Source organism: Glandiceps talaboti, chromosome 21 (genome assembly GCF_964340395.1).
Source record: "Glandiceps talaboti chromosome 21, keGlaTala1.1, whole genome shotgun sequence".
NCBI lineage: Eukaryota > Metazoa > Hemichordata > Enteropneusta > Spengelidae > Glandiceps > Glandiceps talaboti.
The window spans coordinates 17,549,140-17,567,998 of record NC_135569.1 but is presented as its reverse complement, the minus strand read 5'-3'; the positions used below and the strand labels follow the sequence as shown (position 1 = coordinate 17,567,998).

The 18,859-nt window shown below is 34.5% G+C and overlaps 1 protein-coding gene across 2 annotated transcripts in view; it reads left to right on the top strand.

Annotated features, from left to right (window-relative positions):
• The first annotated feature begins 111 nt into the window (after positions 1 to 111).
• Positions 112 to 18,859, top strand: part of LOC144451522 (inositol 2-dehydrogenase-like) — a 38,986-nt gene continuing 20,238 nt past the window's right edge. For both annotated transcript variants that reach the window (XM_078142395.1, XM_078142394.1), the window contains exons 1-2: positions 112 to 264; positions 11,039 to 11,273. In XM_078142395.1, the coding sequence (XP_077998521.1) occupies positions 261 to 264; positions 11,039 to 11,273 (239 nt within the window). In that variant the 5' untranslated portion in view covers positions 112 to 260. The remainder of the gene's footprint in view (positions 265 to 11,038; positions 11,274 to 18,859) is intronic.

The window sequence follows — 18,859 nt, the reverse complement described above, 5'->3', positions numbered from 1 at the left end:
AAATAGAAAATCGAACAACAGGCTGGAAAGATAAAAGTGGTTAGTGATTTGTCGATTAGCGATTGGCTACTGACATGTGGGTGGTCTCGTAGAAGAGCCCCCAGCGGTGAGAGTCTGGGTTATACCATGTATTAACCCAATCCTTCAAACGTACTCGACTCCACGGCAATGTGAACGAAAGCATTCTAAACACACTTTCAGTTACGCCAGCACCATCGAGGGTTATCCAAGAGCATTTGTTAATCTTTCTGTGATAAAGGATGGGTGAGTTTGTATATTCCATGCAGTGACTATATTGACATTTTTTGTAACACAGTTTGTAGTGCCCCACTACAACCTGGGGCTACACCCCCTGGTATGGGTACATGATCAGCACTGGTAGACCAAAACGGAGACTTTCTCCGTATCAGGAGAATTCTCCTGATTGGGGTTCAAAATGATCACCTATCCATGATTCCGAGAGTTCTGTCCCTGATTAGGAGATTTTCTCCACCGTGGGAGACGTTTCCCGATCAGATGACTCCTATGAGATATCCTAGTTATATAGTAGACACTATGTTCATAAAGACACTACTGATGATGATGTCTTGATGATCAACATAATATGTTCCAAATCTCCGATAAAATACATTATTATGATTTCTTATTCATTGTTTTCCAAGAATTTTTAGAAAGACAATTACCAATAACAAATAGCGTAAATGAAATGTAATGTTTTGCTACTGATTACTGTAGGCATATGAAGTTTTACACCAATGGAAAATAGCATTTTTTGATGAACACGCCATAATGAAATCTGGTACATGTACCTTGGCTGACTTGAAAATGCTAATCAGTTTTTCTTACTTCTAAAGTGTACAATAAGGCTTTGACTTGCCACTTTCTTGATAACAGTAATGAAAATTAGACATTGACACTCACACCACTCTTTCTCTATACTCATTTATTTAATTTTGTGAATTGAAAATTAAATATTCACAACATGTGAAAAGGTGAAACATCAACAACTGAATCTCTCTAGATCTTCAGGTGTTACATTATCTTCAAACACCCATAGTTTCTCGAAATTTCCTCTTTTTTTATACCCAAATGATGTACCTGAAAAATAGGAAAATGGTATGCTAAGGAATGACAGACATTTTCAATTTTTGTTCATGTTTCTGAGTATCTTGTGAAGCTAATCTGTACGATGATGAATTAAAATTGTCAATCACAGTGTGGAACAAACCACTCACAAAAGTGGGTTAATTGTAACATCTTGATCAGATAAAAGTAGCACAATGAATACAGGAATCAAATCAGTTTTATTATGAAGTGAGTGATCAACTGCACAAAGCTATCAAAGAATAGATAATAATCAAGCTGACTTAATTAAGTGACAATGAAATCATTTTATTGTGTCACTTATCATGTGATACAATGTATAACATTCATATGTTGCACATTTCTCATACATTGTATGTACTTCTAATAAAGATTGTTTTGTTGAAATCAAATCCTAATTACATACCTGCTCAAACAAGTTTTTTCTCCTTTTCAAGAATGATTGTTGTCTTTTCCTCTTGTCTTTTTCATAATCTATTGTTACGTAGTCTAGCATCTCGACTGGATTGTATCAGCGGACTGAATGAACACATATCCAGTCTCAGACAACTAAAAATAGTGTTTGAGATCCAGTTTCGACAATCTCGTTCCTAAAGGTGTTAATTGTGGTTCGACCCCATAGTGAGCAAATTGCAAACGCCACATGTCAGTACATAAACAAGTATACAAATTGACAAGCCCTCGTCATCCCTCTTTAATATTCATTTGGTACAGCTGTTTTGACTATCACAGGAATTTAGCAGGTAATAACAAGTTCATGTTGTCGTTACCCCACCTCCAGTAAAATCATGTGGGGACACAGCGCCAGTATCATGTTTATATGAACACTGCAGGGGTAAAGCACAGGAATGTGTATGAAAGGAACGAGATTGACTAGACTGAAAAAAAAAAATTACAAAAATTGTGAAGTCTCAGGAGAAATAGTGGATGTGGAAACTGACATCTACTTAAAAAGACTATAAAACTGTTCTTCCAATCTGTAATGGCTGTATTTCTGATAGGAAGAAATAATAACACAGAGACCAATTGGAAAACAATGGAAAACCTGAACAGGACACTCGTAACATGTACATGAAAAAAATATGTAAGAAAAATATTTAAAAAACCTACCTACCCCACCTATTCTAAAATTGAGCGTAATCGGAACCACACAATTTTTTTTATTTGGCCTAAGGCCAGAAAAAAAAAAGCTGTTCAACGTACCCATATTTTTGGCATTTCAATTTTTTTTTTTTTTTATTGGTGATGGGCAAATTATCCTCATGCTGGCTTTGCATGTCAGTGAAATGCACACTTTGTTTCAAAATTAAGGGAATTTCTTTGTATTTTCTGAATAGTACATGCAACAATATACATTTGAGTCAATTCCAAATTATGTACTATCAGTGGTTTACTTGGCTCTGATGATGCATACAAGCATGAATTGAGATAAAATTAAACTGTTGCATATCCAATATTCACTAAACGAAATGAGCAAAACTTTATGACCATGGGAAGGGCAGTCATTGGGCCATCAAAAGTCTGATAGTCTGAAAGTCTTCAAATGTTGTACTCTTTCTTTATTCATGATTTTTTTGGAATCAAATTAAAGTTCAGGAGAAGTCATTTACCACATCTGCAAAATATCTTTCAGCTTTGCCACAACAAAATACACTTCATAGCCAGATAAAATGTACTGCATGTCATAATTGTCTCTCAATTCTGGTATTTTAAAACCACATTCAAGCGTTGTAAGACTTTATAATTATGTTTTTTGTTTGATATTTTATGCCTTTAATGGCCTCCTATATTGTCTTATTTTCAAAAAAGTTTGCATTTTTGAGGATGTATCCTTCCAATCAGTAGCAGTCACGGTAATAATTGTCTTTCTCCCAAAACAAGATGGAAGGTGGCTGACTAAGTACCTCCCTTCATAGGTCAGAGCTAATTATGAGACATCACCTTACAAGTATCCATGTGAAATGCACATCCTTTGTCAAGTAATATCATTTGGACTGTTATTGTAGTTGATTATCACTTATTTTTAATGCATCATTGTACCTGTGCTACCATATATAATTTTATATCTCCTCTATAGTGTAGGTGACAGAAGGAGTGGCTAAAATAATTCTGGAGTTTCATTTAGCGGGTCTTAACATATTTTGAGAGGAGCTACAAAATTTGTTTAACCGTAAATTGTGCACATTTCCTAACTAGAGCTGATGGAAATCAATTGCCATACAGACAAATTGCAAGAGATAAAATCAAAATGAATGAATAAGTACAATGTAAACTCAATTTCAAATGTTTTCCATCATTACATGTGGTTTGTTTTTACATCCTTTGTAAAAAAAATATTCGACCTACCTACAATGTACCTACCGAATGTGTCAGGTTATGTTGCCCGTTGAACATCTTCTTTTTTTTTCTGGCCTAAAGGTATGATTTACAGACTTAAATCTATCTTACTGCTTTCTGTTCATTATAATTATATAAATTAGAATCCATGAATCTTAAAGGATAAGAATGTATTCATTTAAAATTAATCTATTGAGAAAGAGAACACATAGCTATTGCTAGATAATGGAGGTTTTGCAAAAAAAAAACCCCGAAATATTCTGTTCGACAAACAAATAGTAAACTTGGTGTATCCCCATGACATCACAGGAAGTCATGTTGAAGATGGTGACACTTCCTGTAGACTTCATGTTGCTCAGTGAGGACAGTATTGGATCTAAAACGTGTTGTTACTGCATGGACGGGCAGAAGTACAAATGATATTAGCTCGCAAAATGCCTGTAGAAACCAGGGGCAATGGTAAACTTTTTTTGAACAATGGCAAACTTACCTTCGATTTCTACATAGAGTTCATCAACAACATTGCCGAGTTGCACAAACCTGTCAAGTAATGCGCGGAACTACGTTGTCATAAATCTTCCCCGAATCAGGTGACCATTTTTTCTCCCGATCGGGCGTAAGTCTCCGTTTTGGTCTAGTGGGCCTTGCTGATGATGTACCCAGTCTATAGTTTCTAGTTCCTAGTGCCCCCATGCCATATACATATGTATATATGTATGCCTCATTGTCTTGTGAAATAATCAAGTTGACAGCTTTCTTGATCATTTTTGAGTGAAATGAATCCAACGTGGGTGTATATTGTGTCATGGGATTGTCATCCTCTTATGTTTGGTGTCTTCTATGAACAGTATCTACTCTTTTAGTTTTACACAGACAATAGTCCATGGGCCAGAGAGGGTTACCGTTCACCCCCCTCCCCCCCTCCACAAACCTCCAACATAGGTATTTTTTGTTCATTGGAGTCTACTGAATGAGAAACAAAATGTTAACAGTGAAAATTTTGAGATGCACTACCTGTTTGGCCTCGATTTCAAATTACATGTGCGTCCCGGAATGGCGTCAAAAGGTTGAGGGTAGGGGTAACACATTGTCTTCCATATGACACATGCAAGCACGGACTTTATTATCCATTATATATTTGGAAAGCTTAAGAAATTTACTTTCTAATGATATAATGTTTGCCAGGTGCACAGCTAGGGAACTTCTTCAGGATGAACTTCTTCCTCCTCTTGGTATCTTCAAACTTCCAGGTTTCGGCACCTAATGTGGTCGCTCACATCCAGTCAATCAGTCACATCCATATGTTGATACTGAGATCTCCTTTTAATCTCAGCACTAAATCAATGTGTGTAGTCGAATCTGACTTCATTTGAAATTACATGGCAAAGTAAATGAAATGCACACAAACTTAATGTACAGTTTATATGAGTTCATTCTTTCTTTAATTGTCTAATAATAATTTACTTCCAAATAAAGTTGCGATATTGGTGATCCTTTTGATAATGATTGATAACATTATTCCAAACAATATCGAAGTCTCTTTGTTGATGAATCGCAATGAATTTAGAGTTATTTAGTCATTGAATATATAAACAATGAATTTAGAGTTATTTAGTCATTGAATATATAAACAATGAATATAATTTAGAGTTATTTAGTCATTGAATATATAAACAATGAATTTAGAGTTATATAGTAATTGAATATATAAACAATGAATTTAGAGTTATTTAGTCATTGAATATATAAACAATGAATATAATTCGCATATGTAATAAATTTGCATGACTTAAGTATGTTCAAGGTGACTCATTGAGACAACATGCATGTTATGAATCAAAATCAAAATAATCGACTCTCAGTACCATGCTGGAAAGCAAAACATACAATAAGACGACTCATTGTTTTCCAAGATAAATTACAATCATACTGAAGATATTTTATGATATGAAGCTAGCCTGCCTTCTTTATTAGTTAAAACATCATTTTCAAAGCACTTAGTATGTTTTCCGTTGTACAGTTTCACTTTGATCATGGCCACACTTGTACCACTGTGGGGTCGGTGGGAACTCTGATCCGGTAATTGATCGGGGAACACGTTAACAGCTTGTGTGTTCATTTTGACATGGGTGATGAATGCATAGACCCTCATGTAAACGTCGGAAATGTTACGACTATTGAATAAAATATGTACTTTTCTGACAAAAATCCCAGTGGGTAGGACGAAAATTCCAGAGTGTAACTTACTATAGAGTCAGAATTTGTCGTACAGTGTGTAACAAATTCCATATTTGTGCATTTTTAAATCAAATATGTTCATTATATATTCATAATTTTGACCGTCCCAAAGAAGCAAGTTTTACAAGGCAATAACTCGGCTAAATCTCGCTCAATTTTCAAGCTGTTTCTGCAGAAATTGTCGACATCTGGTTGAAAATAACACTATCGACCCTTTGACCCATACAAATGTACCAATGAGGTGGTGCTGTTTAAACAACAAAACACTGATATAGTACCCAAAGAGAGACTTCGGTAGCTTTCGGTGTAACGTTGAAAGTGCTAGAGACCCTTGTAGTGTACCTGAATGAAAGGCAAGACACCTCAATGACTTTTAGTTTAACAGAAAGTTTGAATCTTGTACTTTCCAAACATACACATGATCACAGGCACTCGACTCGAGATCTATGAATAAATGGATATTGAATAAAGTGATGCTAAGTTTACAAACTAAATATCTAATGTTTCTAAGTATGTATGCCATGTTGTGTGTCGTAAGAATGTGGTGTGTTCTATGTGACTTCTGAATGTACATTGTACACTGTGTACAATAGCCTATCTAGCCTACATGTATAGTACATACATTGTACACTGTGTACAATAGCCTATCTAGCCTACATGTATAGTACATGTATACTCAGCATTACAAATACTCCATAATGAATAAAAATGTATTACATGACTGCATGTCAAGTATGATTTTCATTTGTCCATGGGCTAGATACAAAATGTAAATGGAAACACCAGATTTAAACTGAATGCCTCTCGTAAGGGAATCACTAATTATGCAAATTGGTCATTAAAAATTTAAAAAACTATGGTAACAGGCTTTTTTTGGACAAGTGTGCTTTCTTAGGTTACTGTATATGCCAAATTATATGGAATTTGAAGAGTGCATGATACTGCTTCATTGCTGAATATCGTTCGTTATTCATTAAAGGTAAAAGTTGTATCAACAATGTCTTAGCACAGGTGTGTATTATTATAGTTGATATATGTACCATATTATATGAAATTTGAAGCTTTTTTAAAATATAGCGTAGTTACCTAAAATCATTAATTATGCAAATTTTTCATTAAAACTGTAATCCACAGATTCAAAGTTTTTAGGACATATGTACTCTGTTATGTTTAACATATGTACTAAATTGTATTGAAATTGAAGTATGCAGTCTTAAGATATAGCCTAATTACTGAAAATCATTAATTATGCAAATTATTCATTAACAAGTAAGGTACATTAATACACTTTATAGGACATATGCGATTTGTTATGGTTAACATATCTACTGAATTATATTGAAATTGAAATATGTACCGGTATTCTAAAGATAGTCTAATTATCGAAAATAATTAATTATGCAAATTATTCATTAACACTGTGTAAGGTACATCAACAAACTTTATAGGACATACAATGTATGTGTTTTCTAATGGTTAATGTATGTACTAAATAATATTGCAGTCTTAAGATATTGCTTAATTAGTTGATTTCCTTGATATGCAAATTCCCTAATTAACATGAACAGATCTCGCTCAAAAACTAATTACCCCAAACATTATATGTACCAAATTTCAGTATAACAGCCAGCCGTTTTTTCTTCTATAAGGAAGAAATGTATTTAGTGGGTGGAAGTCTGTGTGTGTGTGTGTGTATGTCTGTCTGTCTGTCTGTCTGTGTCATCATCATTCTCCATAACGGCTTGCTCAATTCAAATGAAATTTTGAAGATGTATTCCGTATTGATTATGCTTTGGTAAAAATCCGTGAATATTAATGAGCAAGTTATGTAATTAATGGTTTTCAGTAATTAGGCTATATCTCAAGAATGCACACTTCAAATTCATTATAACTTGGTACATACATTTGCGATACCAAAGCACACCAGAACATATGCAATAAGTTATTTTTTCTCATTGATTGCTATTTGCCCATTGCTGTAAGTGATCTCCTGGCCAATCACAACATGTAATGTGAAACTTTACAGAATGTTGTAGCATAGCACTCACCGTAGAAAGAGTTTTAAAAGCCAAAAAAAAATTGTTTCTGGTCAGCGTCCATCACTTAAGTACCCCCCTTCCCGGTGTTAATCTTTTCTTCCGTAAGCCAATTCAGTCTGCAGATGAAAGGGAAAACACAAAAGTAACTCTCCCTACATTAATTGCCACCAGTGAAGACAACTGCAAAACTAATCATGACCTAGCCTATGACATCTGCCTCACATATACACACTTGCTGTAAAGTATTAAATAAAAAGAACAGTAACTGCAATAAGTAGATTGATTAACATTTGTTGAGAATGTAAAAAGAATAATCACATCATCATGTTTTTGCCTGTGTTCATGCTGTACTCTATTACACACTGCACATGGCTGATAGGACTTTGGATACATTGTATAACAACGGTGCCAACAAGTCTGGAAAATTGTAACATTGTAGCAATATTGTTGAGAAAATGTCTTTCTTGACTGACCACTTTTCAAAACAATCTGGACCAGCTGTCCTCAATGTACTTTGTTTACTCTATCAAGAAAACATACCTGGAATGACCAGTGACTCATTGAATATTGTTCATCAACAGTAAATTCCAGAATGATTTTTCAGGTTTTGGGTGTTTGAATCAACTGCAAATTTTGCAACAGTGAGTTTATTTGAACATACTACTAGGAAAATATCCCACTGGGAGAAAAATAGTTGGTGTGGATGAGGAAGGAAAGAAAATATATTGACATGGTGCAAAAGGAAATACTTAGAAAGATTTTATGTCATGATAGCTTATGAAAGTGCTGAAAAACTTATGATTATTTTAACAACTACTTTTTACAGGTGAACAAAAAATTGTACGCTATGCATGAAAATTAACATCATCTAGGACTCCTGTTTATTGTGGAGAGAACTTTTCAGTACCCACAGAAACTTTCAAAGTGACATTTTTTGACAATAAACAAAAGAAAGACCTATTAATCACAACAGTGCATTTGTAAGCCACAAAAAAATATACCCCACTATTTGGAATGGGCAAGCACTTTTTGATTTAGGCAAGTACTTTTTGTTTTCTACTTGCCCAGTGGACAAGCGAAATTTTTTCATTATTTTCACCCATGAGTGAGTTGCTCCGAAGTCATGCGTACTACTACGTGGTAGTGATATACCAATCGAGTCAAGTTTTTGTCTCGTGGTAAATTTTTTGTCAATGGCGTCTGTCGATATCAATATTATTTAAACTATTGTCTCATAGTAATAGCAAACATTGAATCACATTCATGAAAAATTCTGTCAAGACGTTTTTATTTTGTTATTCTAAGTGAAATGAATGTCAACAACAGCAATTTACAGATACAATGTACATGTATGTATACATGTATGTGGACAGGGGCACGTACGTCATGTCAGCAAAGACACGACAACCAAAAACTAATTTGTCAGAAGACACGTTTATTTGTACAAAACTGCCAAATCAAAATCATGATTTTACTACATGTACGTTTATTAAACTGAGTTTGATGTAACACATACTGGGTGTTAGAGTTTCTCTTTTTCACTTCAAGTTCCATCTCAAGCTTGTTGGTGTTGTACATGTATGTAGTTGTTTCTCTCTGACGAAGGTATCAGAGTCCTCGATGACTTTTCCTTACTTTTCTTGGATGCTCACTCAGACAGAGTCTTCACAGTGTTCTATGACATACATGTGCACATTCATTGTTGTCTTGATACGATCCAATATGGCTGCCTGGCAGCCATTTTGTTTGCGAATTTTCCATGTCCAAAGCCATAACTCAGACATGCTTGAACAGATCTCATTCAAAGTTGGTATTAGGACAGTGTTCTATGACATACATGTGCATATTCATTGTTGTTGTGATACGATCCAATATGGCCACCTAGCAGCCATTTTGTTTGCGAATTTTCCATGTCCAAAGCCATAACTCAGACATGATCGAACAGGTCCCCCCCCCCATACCCGACCCATCCTTTATTGTTGAATGGTTTAATCCATACCAATCCTCACCCTAAAAACAACCATACAATGTATGAGGCCAAATAACATTAACCAGGTTTGAAAATGACAACATAAACTGCCAGTTCCTTAAAACCCAATCATTGCGGGGACTATGTCATTCTCTATGACTTGATTGGTTAAATAACATCGGATCATCATCTGTTGGCTCGTCACACTGTTCCTTCACAAGAAACTTGCTAGCGATATCTTTGAAGATACTTGACGTTTGTATTGAAGTCACTCACAGTGTCGTCGGTGGCTGAAACAGTAGCTTCGGACGTGTCCGAAACGTGACGTTTGACAACAGGCTCGTCAATGCCCTTTCCATTACTATTATTACCTTCCATGTCGCCACCTTCATAGTAACAGTCAGTTTCTAGTCTATCCATTCGAGCAGTTAGCTTACCTTGACTGTCTTTTATCGCTGTCAACAAGTTCAAAATGGCCGCCATGTCGCTGCCTTGACCTTTACTACATGTGAGTCCACCAGTACTCATGGACGCCTGTGGAGCGTCAACAACACTCACCTTACTACTGTCATGTTTACGTTTCTTGCCTTTCTCGGGAGTGATTGCACCACTCAAGTCTATAGAAACATTGTCTCTTGGCTTAGTCGCCATGCCTATCGACCACGTCAACAGTAAATTTAGCTACACAGAAAACAATACACTATTGTTAAGAGAAGAACACGCACGTGTTGCGTCTTCAAAATCTTGCAGCGCACTGAAGCTACACATGCGCAGTGCAGTCTCGTGATTCCTGGAGTGTGATGACGTAATAGAACCTTACTGTAATTATACCAACATTTCTTATCAATCAAGTATATGCAAAAGTATGCTGATGAATAAAATCTTTGAACACTATGTTTATGAAATAATGATATGTACAAATGTACATGTATACAATCATACATGCAAGTGGGAGGTTCTGATCATGTCAACATTTGCATACAATACAATGTATAGTGGAAGCTCCCTAAAGGGCAAAGGTCACTGGCTTATAATTTCCGTACAATGTACATTGTAGCATATTGACCTTTGACAGGAAAACAATTAAATTACTGAGAGAGCCAACAAAACATTCCTAGTAGTTAGGTACTATTAATTATCTTTCTGCTCCAGCATTGATTTCCATTAGATCCAGTATTTCAATTACATACATGTAACTTGTAAGTCATAGACTGGGTCTGTACATAGTGGACTAATGACTGGATCTTTCAGACTAGATTTTCATGAGGTCACAGGTCAGACATTTAGTAAACCCTGCAAGAATTGTCTTTCTTTATTTCCTCCTCACTCTGCCATTTCTTTCCAATTTTAGATCACATCATGACAGAGACTAAGAATTACCAAAAGAAATTAGGCTTTGCATTGTTTGGACTTGGAAGAGCTGGGACAATTCATACACAGAATATAATAGCTAATTACAGGACATGTCTTAAATGGGTGGTAGAAGAGGACCTTGATAAAGCTCAGGAATTTGTTAAAAAATACTACCTAGATGACACACAAGTTGCATCTACTCAGACTATATGTCAGGTTTTAGAAGACAATAGGTAAGTTTAAATGTTATATTTATTTCTCTTCTTTCATTTTCTTCTGTATAATATTGGGATGTTGCAAGTTAGTAAACAGTGTTATCTTTTGAATCAGGTCAAAAATACTCATTTATATACATTTTGTACACATGTTATAGAAGGTACAGTCCCAATTTTAACACTATCTTTTTTCATTTTTTTAGGGGAGGGGTACTTAAAATAACCCGGTTATTTTAAGGTTTTTTTATGTTTAAACATTGAAATAATTGTTCAAGGTCACACTGTTCTCATGATACAGTACCTTGTTATTTTGTATTTAGTTTACATGTAAAAGACATACATGTCAAAGTGTCGTCAGGAATCAAAAGAAGTATTTCTTGCATCAAAAAGTGACATTTAATTGAAAATAATTGCAGTAACTCTTAAACCATACAGACTTACATTATGTAGAGGCAATATCACATAAAAAGTTGACAGACTTACATTATGTAGAGGCAATATCACATAAAAAGTTGACAGACTTAGAGGCAATATCACATAAAAAGTTGACAGACTTACATTATGTAGAGGCAATATCACATAAAAAGTTGACAGACTTACATTATGTAGAGGCAATATCACATAAAAAGTTGACAGACTTACATTATGTAGAGGCAATATCACATAAAAAGTTGACAGACTTAGAGGCAATATCACATAAAAAGTTGACAGACTTACATTATGTAGAGGCAATATCACATAAAAAGTTGACAGACTTACATTATGTAGAGGCAATATCACATAAAAAGTTGACAGACTTACATTATGTAGAGGCAATATCACATAAAAAGTTGACAGACTTACATTATGTAGAGGCAATATCACATAAAAAGTTGACAGACTTACATTATGTAGAGGCAATATCACATAAAAAGTTGACAGACTTACATTATGTAGAGGCAATATCACATAAAAAGTTGACAGACTTACATTATGTAGAGGCAATATCACATAAAAAGTTGACAGACTTACATTATGTAGAGGCAATATCACATAAAAAGTTGACAGACTTAGAGGCAATATCACATAAAAAGTTGACAGACTTAAAGGCAATATCACATACAAAGTTGACAGACTTACATTATGTAGAGGCAATATCACATAAAAAGTTGACAGACTTACATTATGTAGAGGCAATATCACATAAAAAGTTGACAGACTTACATTATGTAGAGGCAATATCACATAAAAAGTTGACAGACTTACATTATGTAGAGGCAATATCACATAAAAAGTTGACAGACTTACATTATGTAGAGGCAATATCACATAAAAAGTTGACAGACTTACATTATGTAGAGGCAATATCACATAAAAAGTTGACAGACTTAAATTATGTAGAGGCAATATCACATAAAAAGTTGACAGACTTACATTATGTAGAGGCAATATCACATAAAAAGTTGACAGACTTACATTATGTAGAGGCAATATCACATAAAAAGTTGACAGACTTACATTATGTAGAGGCAATATCACATAAAAAGTTGACAGACTTACATTATGTAGAGGCAATATCACATAAAAAGTTGACAGACTTACATTATGTAGAGGCAATATCACATAAAAAGTTGACAGACTTAAAGGCAATATCACATAAAAAGTTGACAGACTTACATTATGTAGAGGCAATATCACATAAAAAGTTGACAGACTTAAAGGCAATATCACATAAAAAGTTGACAGACTTACATTATGTAGAGGCAATATCACATACAAAGTTGACAGACTTACATTATGTAGAGGCAATATCACATAAAAAGTTGACAGACTTAGAGGCAATATCACATAAAAAGTTGACAGACTTACATTATGTAGAGGCAATATCACATAAAAAGTTGACAGACTTACATTATGTAGAGGCAATATCACATAAAAAGTTGACAGACTTACATTATGTAGAGGCAATATCACATAAAAAGTTGACAGACTTACATTATGTAGAGGCAATATCACATAAAAAGTTGACAGACTTACATTATGTAGAGGCAATATCACATAAAAAGTTGACAGACTTACATTATGTAGAGGCAATATCACATAAAAAGTTGACAGACTTACATTATGTAGAGGCAATATCACATAAAAAGTTGACAGACTTACATTATGTAGAGGCAATATCACATAAAAAGTTGACAGACTTACATTATGTAGAGGCAATATCACATAAAAAGTTGACAGACTTACATTATGTAGAGGCAATATCACATAAAAAGTTGACAGACTTAAAGGCAATATCACATACAAAGTTGACAGACTTAAAGGCAATATCACATAAAAAGTTGACAGACTTAAAGGCAATATCACATAAAAAGTTGACAGACTTAAAGGCAATATCACATAAAAAGTTGACAGACTTAGAGGCAATATCACATAAAAAGTTGACAGACTTAAAGGCAATATCACATAAAAAGTTGACAGACTTAAAGGCAATATCACATAAAAAGTTGACAGACTTAAAGGCAATATCACATAAAAAGTTGACAGACTTAGAGGCAATATCACATAAAAAGTTGACAGACTTAAAGGCAATATCACATAAAAAGTTGACAGACTTAAAGGCAATATCACATAAAAAGTTGACAGACTTAGAGGCAATATCACATAAAAAGTTGACAGACTTAGAGGCAATATCACATAAAAAGTTGACAGACTTAAAGGCAATATCACATAAAAAGTTGACAGACTTAGAGGCAATATCACATAAAAAGTTGACAGACTTAAAGGCAATATCACATACAAAGTTGACAGACTTAAAGGCAATATCACATAAAAAGTTGACAGACTTAGAGGCAATATCACATAAAAAGTTGACAGACTTAAAGGCAATATCACATAAAAAGTTGACAGACTTAAAGGCAATATCACATAAAAAGTTGACAGACTTAAAGGCAATATCACATAAAAAGTTGACAGACTTAAAGGCAATATCACATAAAAAGTTGACAGACTTAAAGGCAATATCACATACAAAGTTGACAGACTTAAAGGCAATATCACATACAAAGTTGACAGACTTAAAGGCAATATCACATAAAAAGTTGACAGACTTAAAGGCAATATCACATAAAAAGTTGACAGACTTAGAGGCAATATCACATACAAAGTTGACAGACTTAGAGGCAATATCACATACAAAGTTGACAGACTTAGAGGCAATATCACATACAAAGTTGACAGACTTAGAGGCAATATCACATACAAAGTTGACAGACTTAGAGGCAATATCACATACAAAGTTGACAGACTTAGAGGCAATATCACATAAAAAGTTGACAGACTTAAAGGCAATATCACATAAAAAGTTGACAGACTTAAAGGCAATATCACATAAAAAGTTGACAGACTTAGAGGCAATATCACATACAAAGTTGACAGACTTAAAGGCAATATCACATACAAAGTTGACAGACTTAGAGGCAATATCACATACAAAGTTGACAGACTTAAAGGCAATATCACATAAAAAGTTGACAGACTTAAAGGCAATATCACATAAAAAGTTGACAAAAGGCAATATCACATAAAAAGTTGACAGACTTAAAGGCAATATCACATACAAAGTTGACAGACTTAAAGGCAATATCACATAAAAAGTTGACAGACTTAAAGGCAATATCACATAAAAAGTTGACAGATTTAAAGGCAATATCACATACAAAGTTGACAGACTTAAAGGCAATATCACATAAAAAGTTGACAGACTTAAAGGCAATATCACATAAAAAGTTGACAGACTTAGAGGCAATATCACATACAAAGTTGACAGACTTAGAGGCAATATCACATACAAAGTTGACAGACTTAGAGGCAATATCACATAAAAAGTTGACAGACTTAAAGGCAATATCACATAAAAAGTTGACTGACTTAGAGGCAATATCACATAAAAAGTTGACAGACTTAAAGGCAATATCACATAAAAAGTTGACTGACTTAGAGGCAATATCACATAAAAAGTTGACAGACTTAAAGGCAATATCACATAAAAAGTTGACAGACTTAAAGGCAATATCACATAAAAAGTTGACAGACTTAAAGGCAATATCACATAAAAAGTTGACAGACTTAAAGGCAATATCACATAAAAAGTTGACAGACTTAAAGGCAATATCACATACAAAGTTGACAGACTTAAAGGCAATATCACATAAAAAGTTGACAGACTTAAAGGCAATATCACATAAAAAGTTGACAGACTTAAAGGCAATATCACATAAAAAGTTGACAGACTTAAAGGCAATATCACATAAAAAGTTGACAGACTTAAAGGCAATATCACATAAAAAGTTGACAGACTTAAAGGCAATATCACATAAAAAGTTGACAGACTTAAAGGCAATATCACATAAAAAGTTGACAGACTTAAAGGCAATATCACATAAAAAGTTGACAGACTTAAAGGCAATATCACATAAAAAGTTGACAGACTTAAAGGCAATATCACATAAAAAGTTGACAGACTTAGAGGCAATATCACATAAAAAGTTGACAGACTTAGAGGCAATATCACATACAAAGTTGACAGACTTAAAGGCAATATCACATACAAAGTTGACAGACTTAAAGGCAATATCACATAAAAAGTTGACAGACTTAAAGGCAATATCACATACAAAGTTTGGACAATCAAGTTGTGGATGCTACCTGTGAGACAACAGATTGATAGCAATTAGATAATGGGGTCAAAGGTCAATATCAGTTTGATGAAATAAGCTAATCAAATTCTACGGGTTCTCCAATTTCCCACTTTTATGTGCATAAATTTGTATTACCATAATGTAGTAGACTATAGCCTCAGTACAACTCAACAGAGGTATACCGGTATGTTGTTTTTGTTAAATAGCAATTGTAAATATTTCCACTTATCTACTCTTCAACTTACATTTGTAATTACCAAGTGAAAAAAAAATTCATCAAAACATACTCTGCAATAAAAATTTGAAAATGCAATATCGTAAAACAGTTTTAGTGAAAAAATTGTTCTTCAGATAGATGGACACATCCTGGTCTGTCAGTGAAGTGTGACATAATTATAATTTGGTCCTACTATGAAACACCAACATGTAGTTCTGTAATATTTTGACAGCCACCTCTCCTCATCATGCCTAGGTAGAGCATAAGTAGTCTCAGTTACCCATACTCTCACTGCTGGGGATTCTACTACAAGACCGTTATCTAAAGTCCCCCAAACTGGAAGTCACACATACATTTCTTCCAAGTCATGAAAAATGGGCCTGCAAGGCGTGTTCATTGTAATTAAGATGTATCAGTCACTTGAGATGTAATAACTTGTTGCAAAGGTACCAGGATCATTCAGTCTGCAATGTTTGATGTGAAGTACAAAATGTATGCACTGCTCTGGGTGAGAGATCCAGTGTGGGCAGTTGGCATTCCCAGACTCTTGTCTGGATGGTCTTGAAGTAGAGCGCCCAGTGGTGAGAGTCTGGGTAACCGAGTCTAAGCACAAGGCTAATAGCTAACATTTTGTTATTTTAAAGAAGCATTGGTCAGAGTGTATGTGTACCCTCTCTGAAATGGTATCGGTAGTGTCACTGTGCAATTAGAACCAAGGAGAGTGGACCAGTACAATGTAAACATGATTACCATATTCAATGATTATATATTTTAATACACAAGCATTAGGGTTATGTTAGGCATGATGGGAACAGGCAGTGGCCAAAATCCCCACAACTTAAATGTAGGCCAGTTCTGTAACAACACTATCTTCAAACTTTAGTAGTTGGTATATGTACATAGAATACCAGATTTCTTGCAATACATCTAAAAGTTCTATTCTTGTCAGATTGCTTTGATATCTGGTGTGTTGATGCGCAGGGGGTAGCTTACTCAGATTTGTTAATTTCAGGTCAGCACATCTTCATTTTTATTTTTTTATGATTTTTTTTTCTGTAATTTAAAGAAAAAATTAATATGTTAATGAGCATTATGGCCAACGCCATATTGGAAATCAGTCGACGAGACTTTAAGTAAACTGCCACTTTTCAAAAGACACTATTGACGTCAAACAAGCAATGTAATATGTGCTATACTCATAATTCTACGCATTGGGCGCCCAAATGACAAATGTTTGTTCGAAACAGGGTTGTAAACTTCAAATCCAAATTCGGCACCCCTTCTACATAATCAGCCAGTCCGCAACATCCTCATTTGCATACATCCTCCATGTAGCGACTCAGGGTAGCGACTGTTACACTTTGAATGGCTGCTCACAGGCTTTATTTTTTGGTATTTTCAACTCGCCATAACTTTCACTAGAGTTCCCCATTTTAGATACTGAAAATGCCTAAACCTCAACTGACATCTCTTCTTTCGTGCCAGCAAAATAAATTTTGGGATTACATTTAGGAATACCGATTTTCCGATGAATTCGGGACGCATACTTGAGGCCCTGAAATTTTGACCCGGTTTTTCACTCATAGTTTCCTTAATACGGACCGGAAAGTTTAAAAATTTCACAAAAAGGTGGATTTTTATGTGTTTTAAATAACCATGGCAAGTAAATTTAGTAGGATCCTTGTGTAACGGTCTGTTCAAGATTTTCGGTAGAAAACGACTAATTTGACCCGGAAGTTGAAGCTGACCTCGTTTGACCGGGTGATTTTCCACAGCAAGCAGTAACGCGGGAGATCTTGGTACTCACTAAAATCACACTTCAGACACACTATAAAAGTTTGATGTTTTCAGATAACATGTTACTTGTGATTAATTCTATATTGTCGTGCAATTTGGAGTGACAGTGAACCAGAATGAAGACAACTCGCATAAACAAGGCATGCCTAGGCATGCGGTTGAAGTTATGCAAGAGCAGTCTCCTAGATTCAGTGTACACTGCTTACTGTGAATCGACCAAACTTTGTTTATTGGCCAACAGTTTACATGTAAACGACATGAACATGTCTTGCCATTTCCAAAATGCAAATATTTGGCAAGTATAAATAATTAAAATAATTACAACTTTAATTTGGCTTCAGACTTTGCATTATGTTTTGCGTATCTTTCCCCATTTTACATGTAAATCCGAAAAGGTTCTCTCTCGTCATGTCATCAGTGATCATACCGGGCTACTTTGAGTACGAGCGAAGTGAGGCATGTTGAGGTATTTTGTTGAGAATTATAAATATTGCGATATGTCAAGTACAAGGTTTAAATACAATGGAATGATGAAAAAAAATTGGCCGAGTCTGCTGACAGGCGCCAGTCACGAGACACTCGTAAATTAAAATATCAGACAATGTTATGTCTGCTACAAGTTGAATGTTGTTGACAATCATGGATTTTGGTAAATTTGTTAGAAAATTGAAATTCGAATTGCCTCAAAATTATTTTAGATCCCTAGTTTATTTCATTCATCATTAAAATTTTCCAAAGCTGTAAGACACTGGAATTATTTATAGCCAACCTTTTGTGTAATTTTCATAACAGTAGATTTTTTTATAAAATGGTGACTATGGTATAAAAGTACAATATTTTACCAACTTCTGTGTGAAATGAGAAATCATATGAAACCACTAACCACTTTATTACATCGCTAAAACAAAACT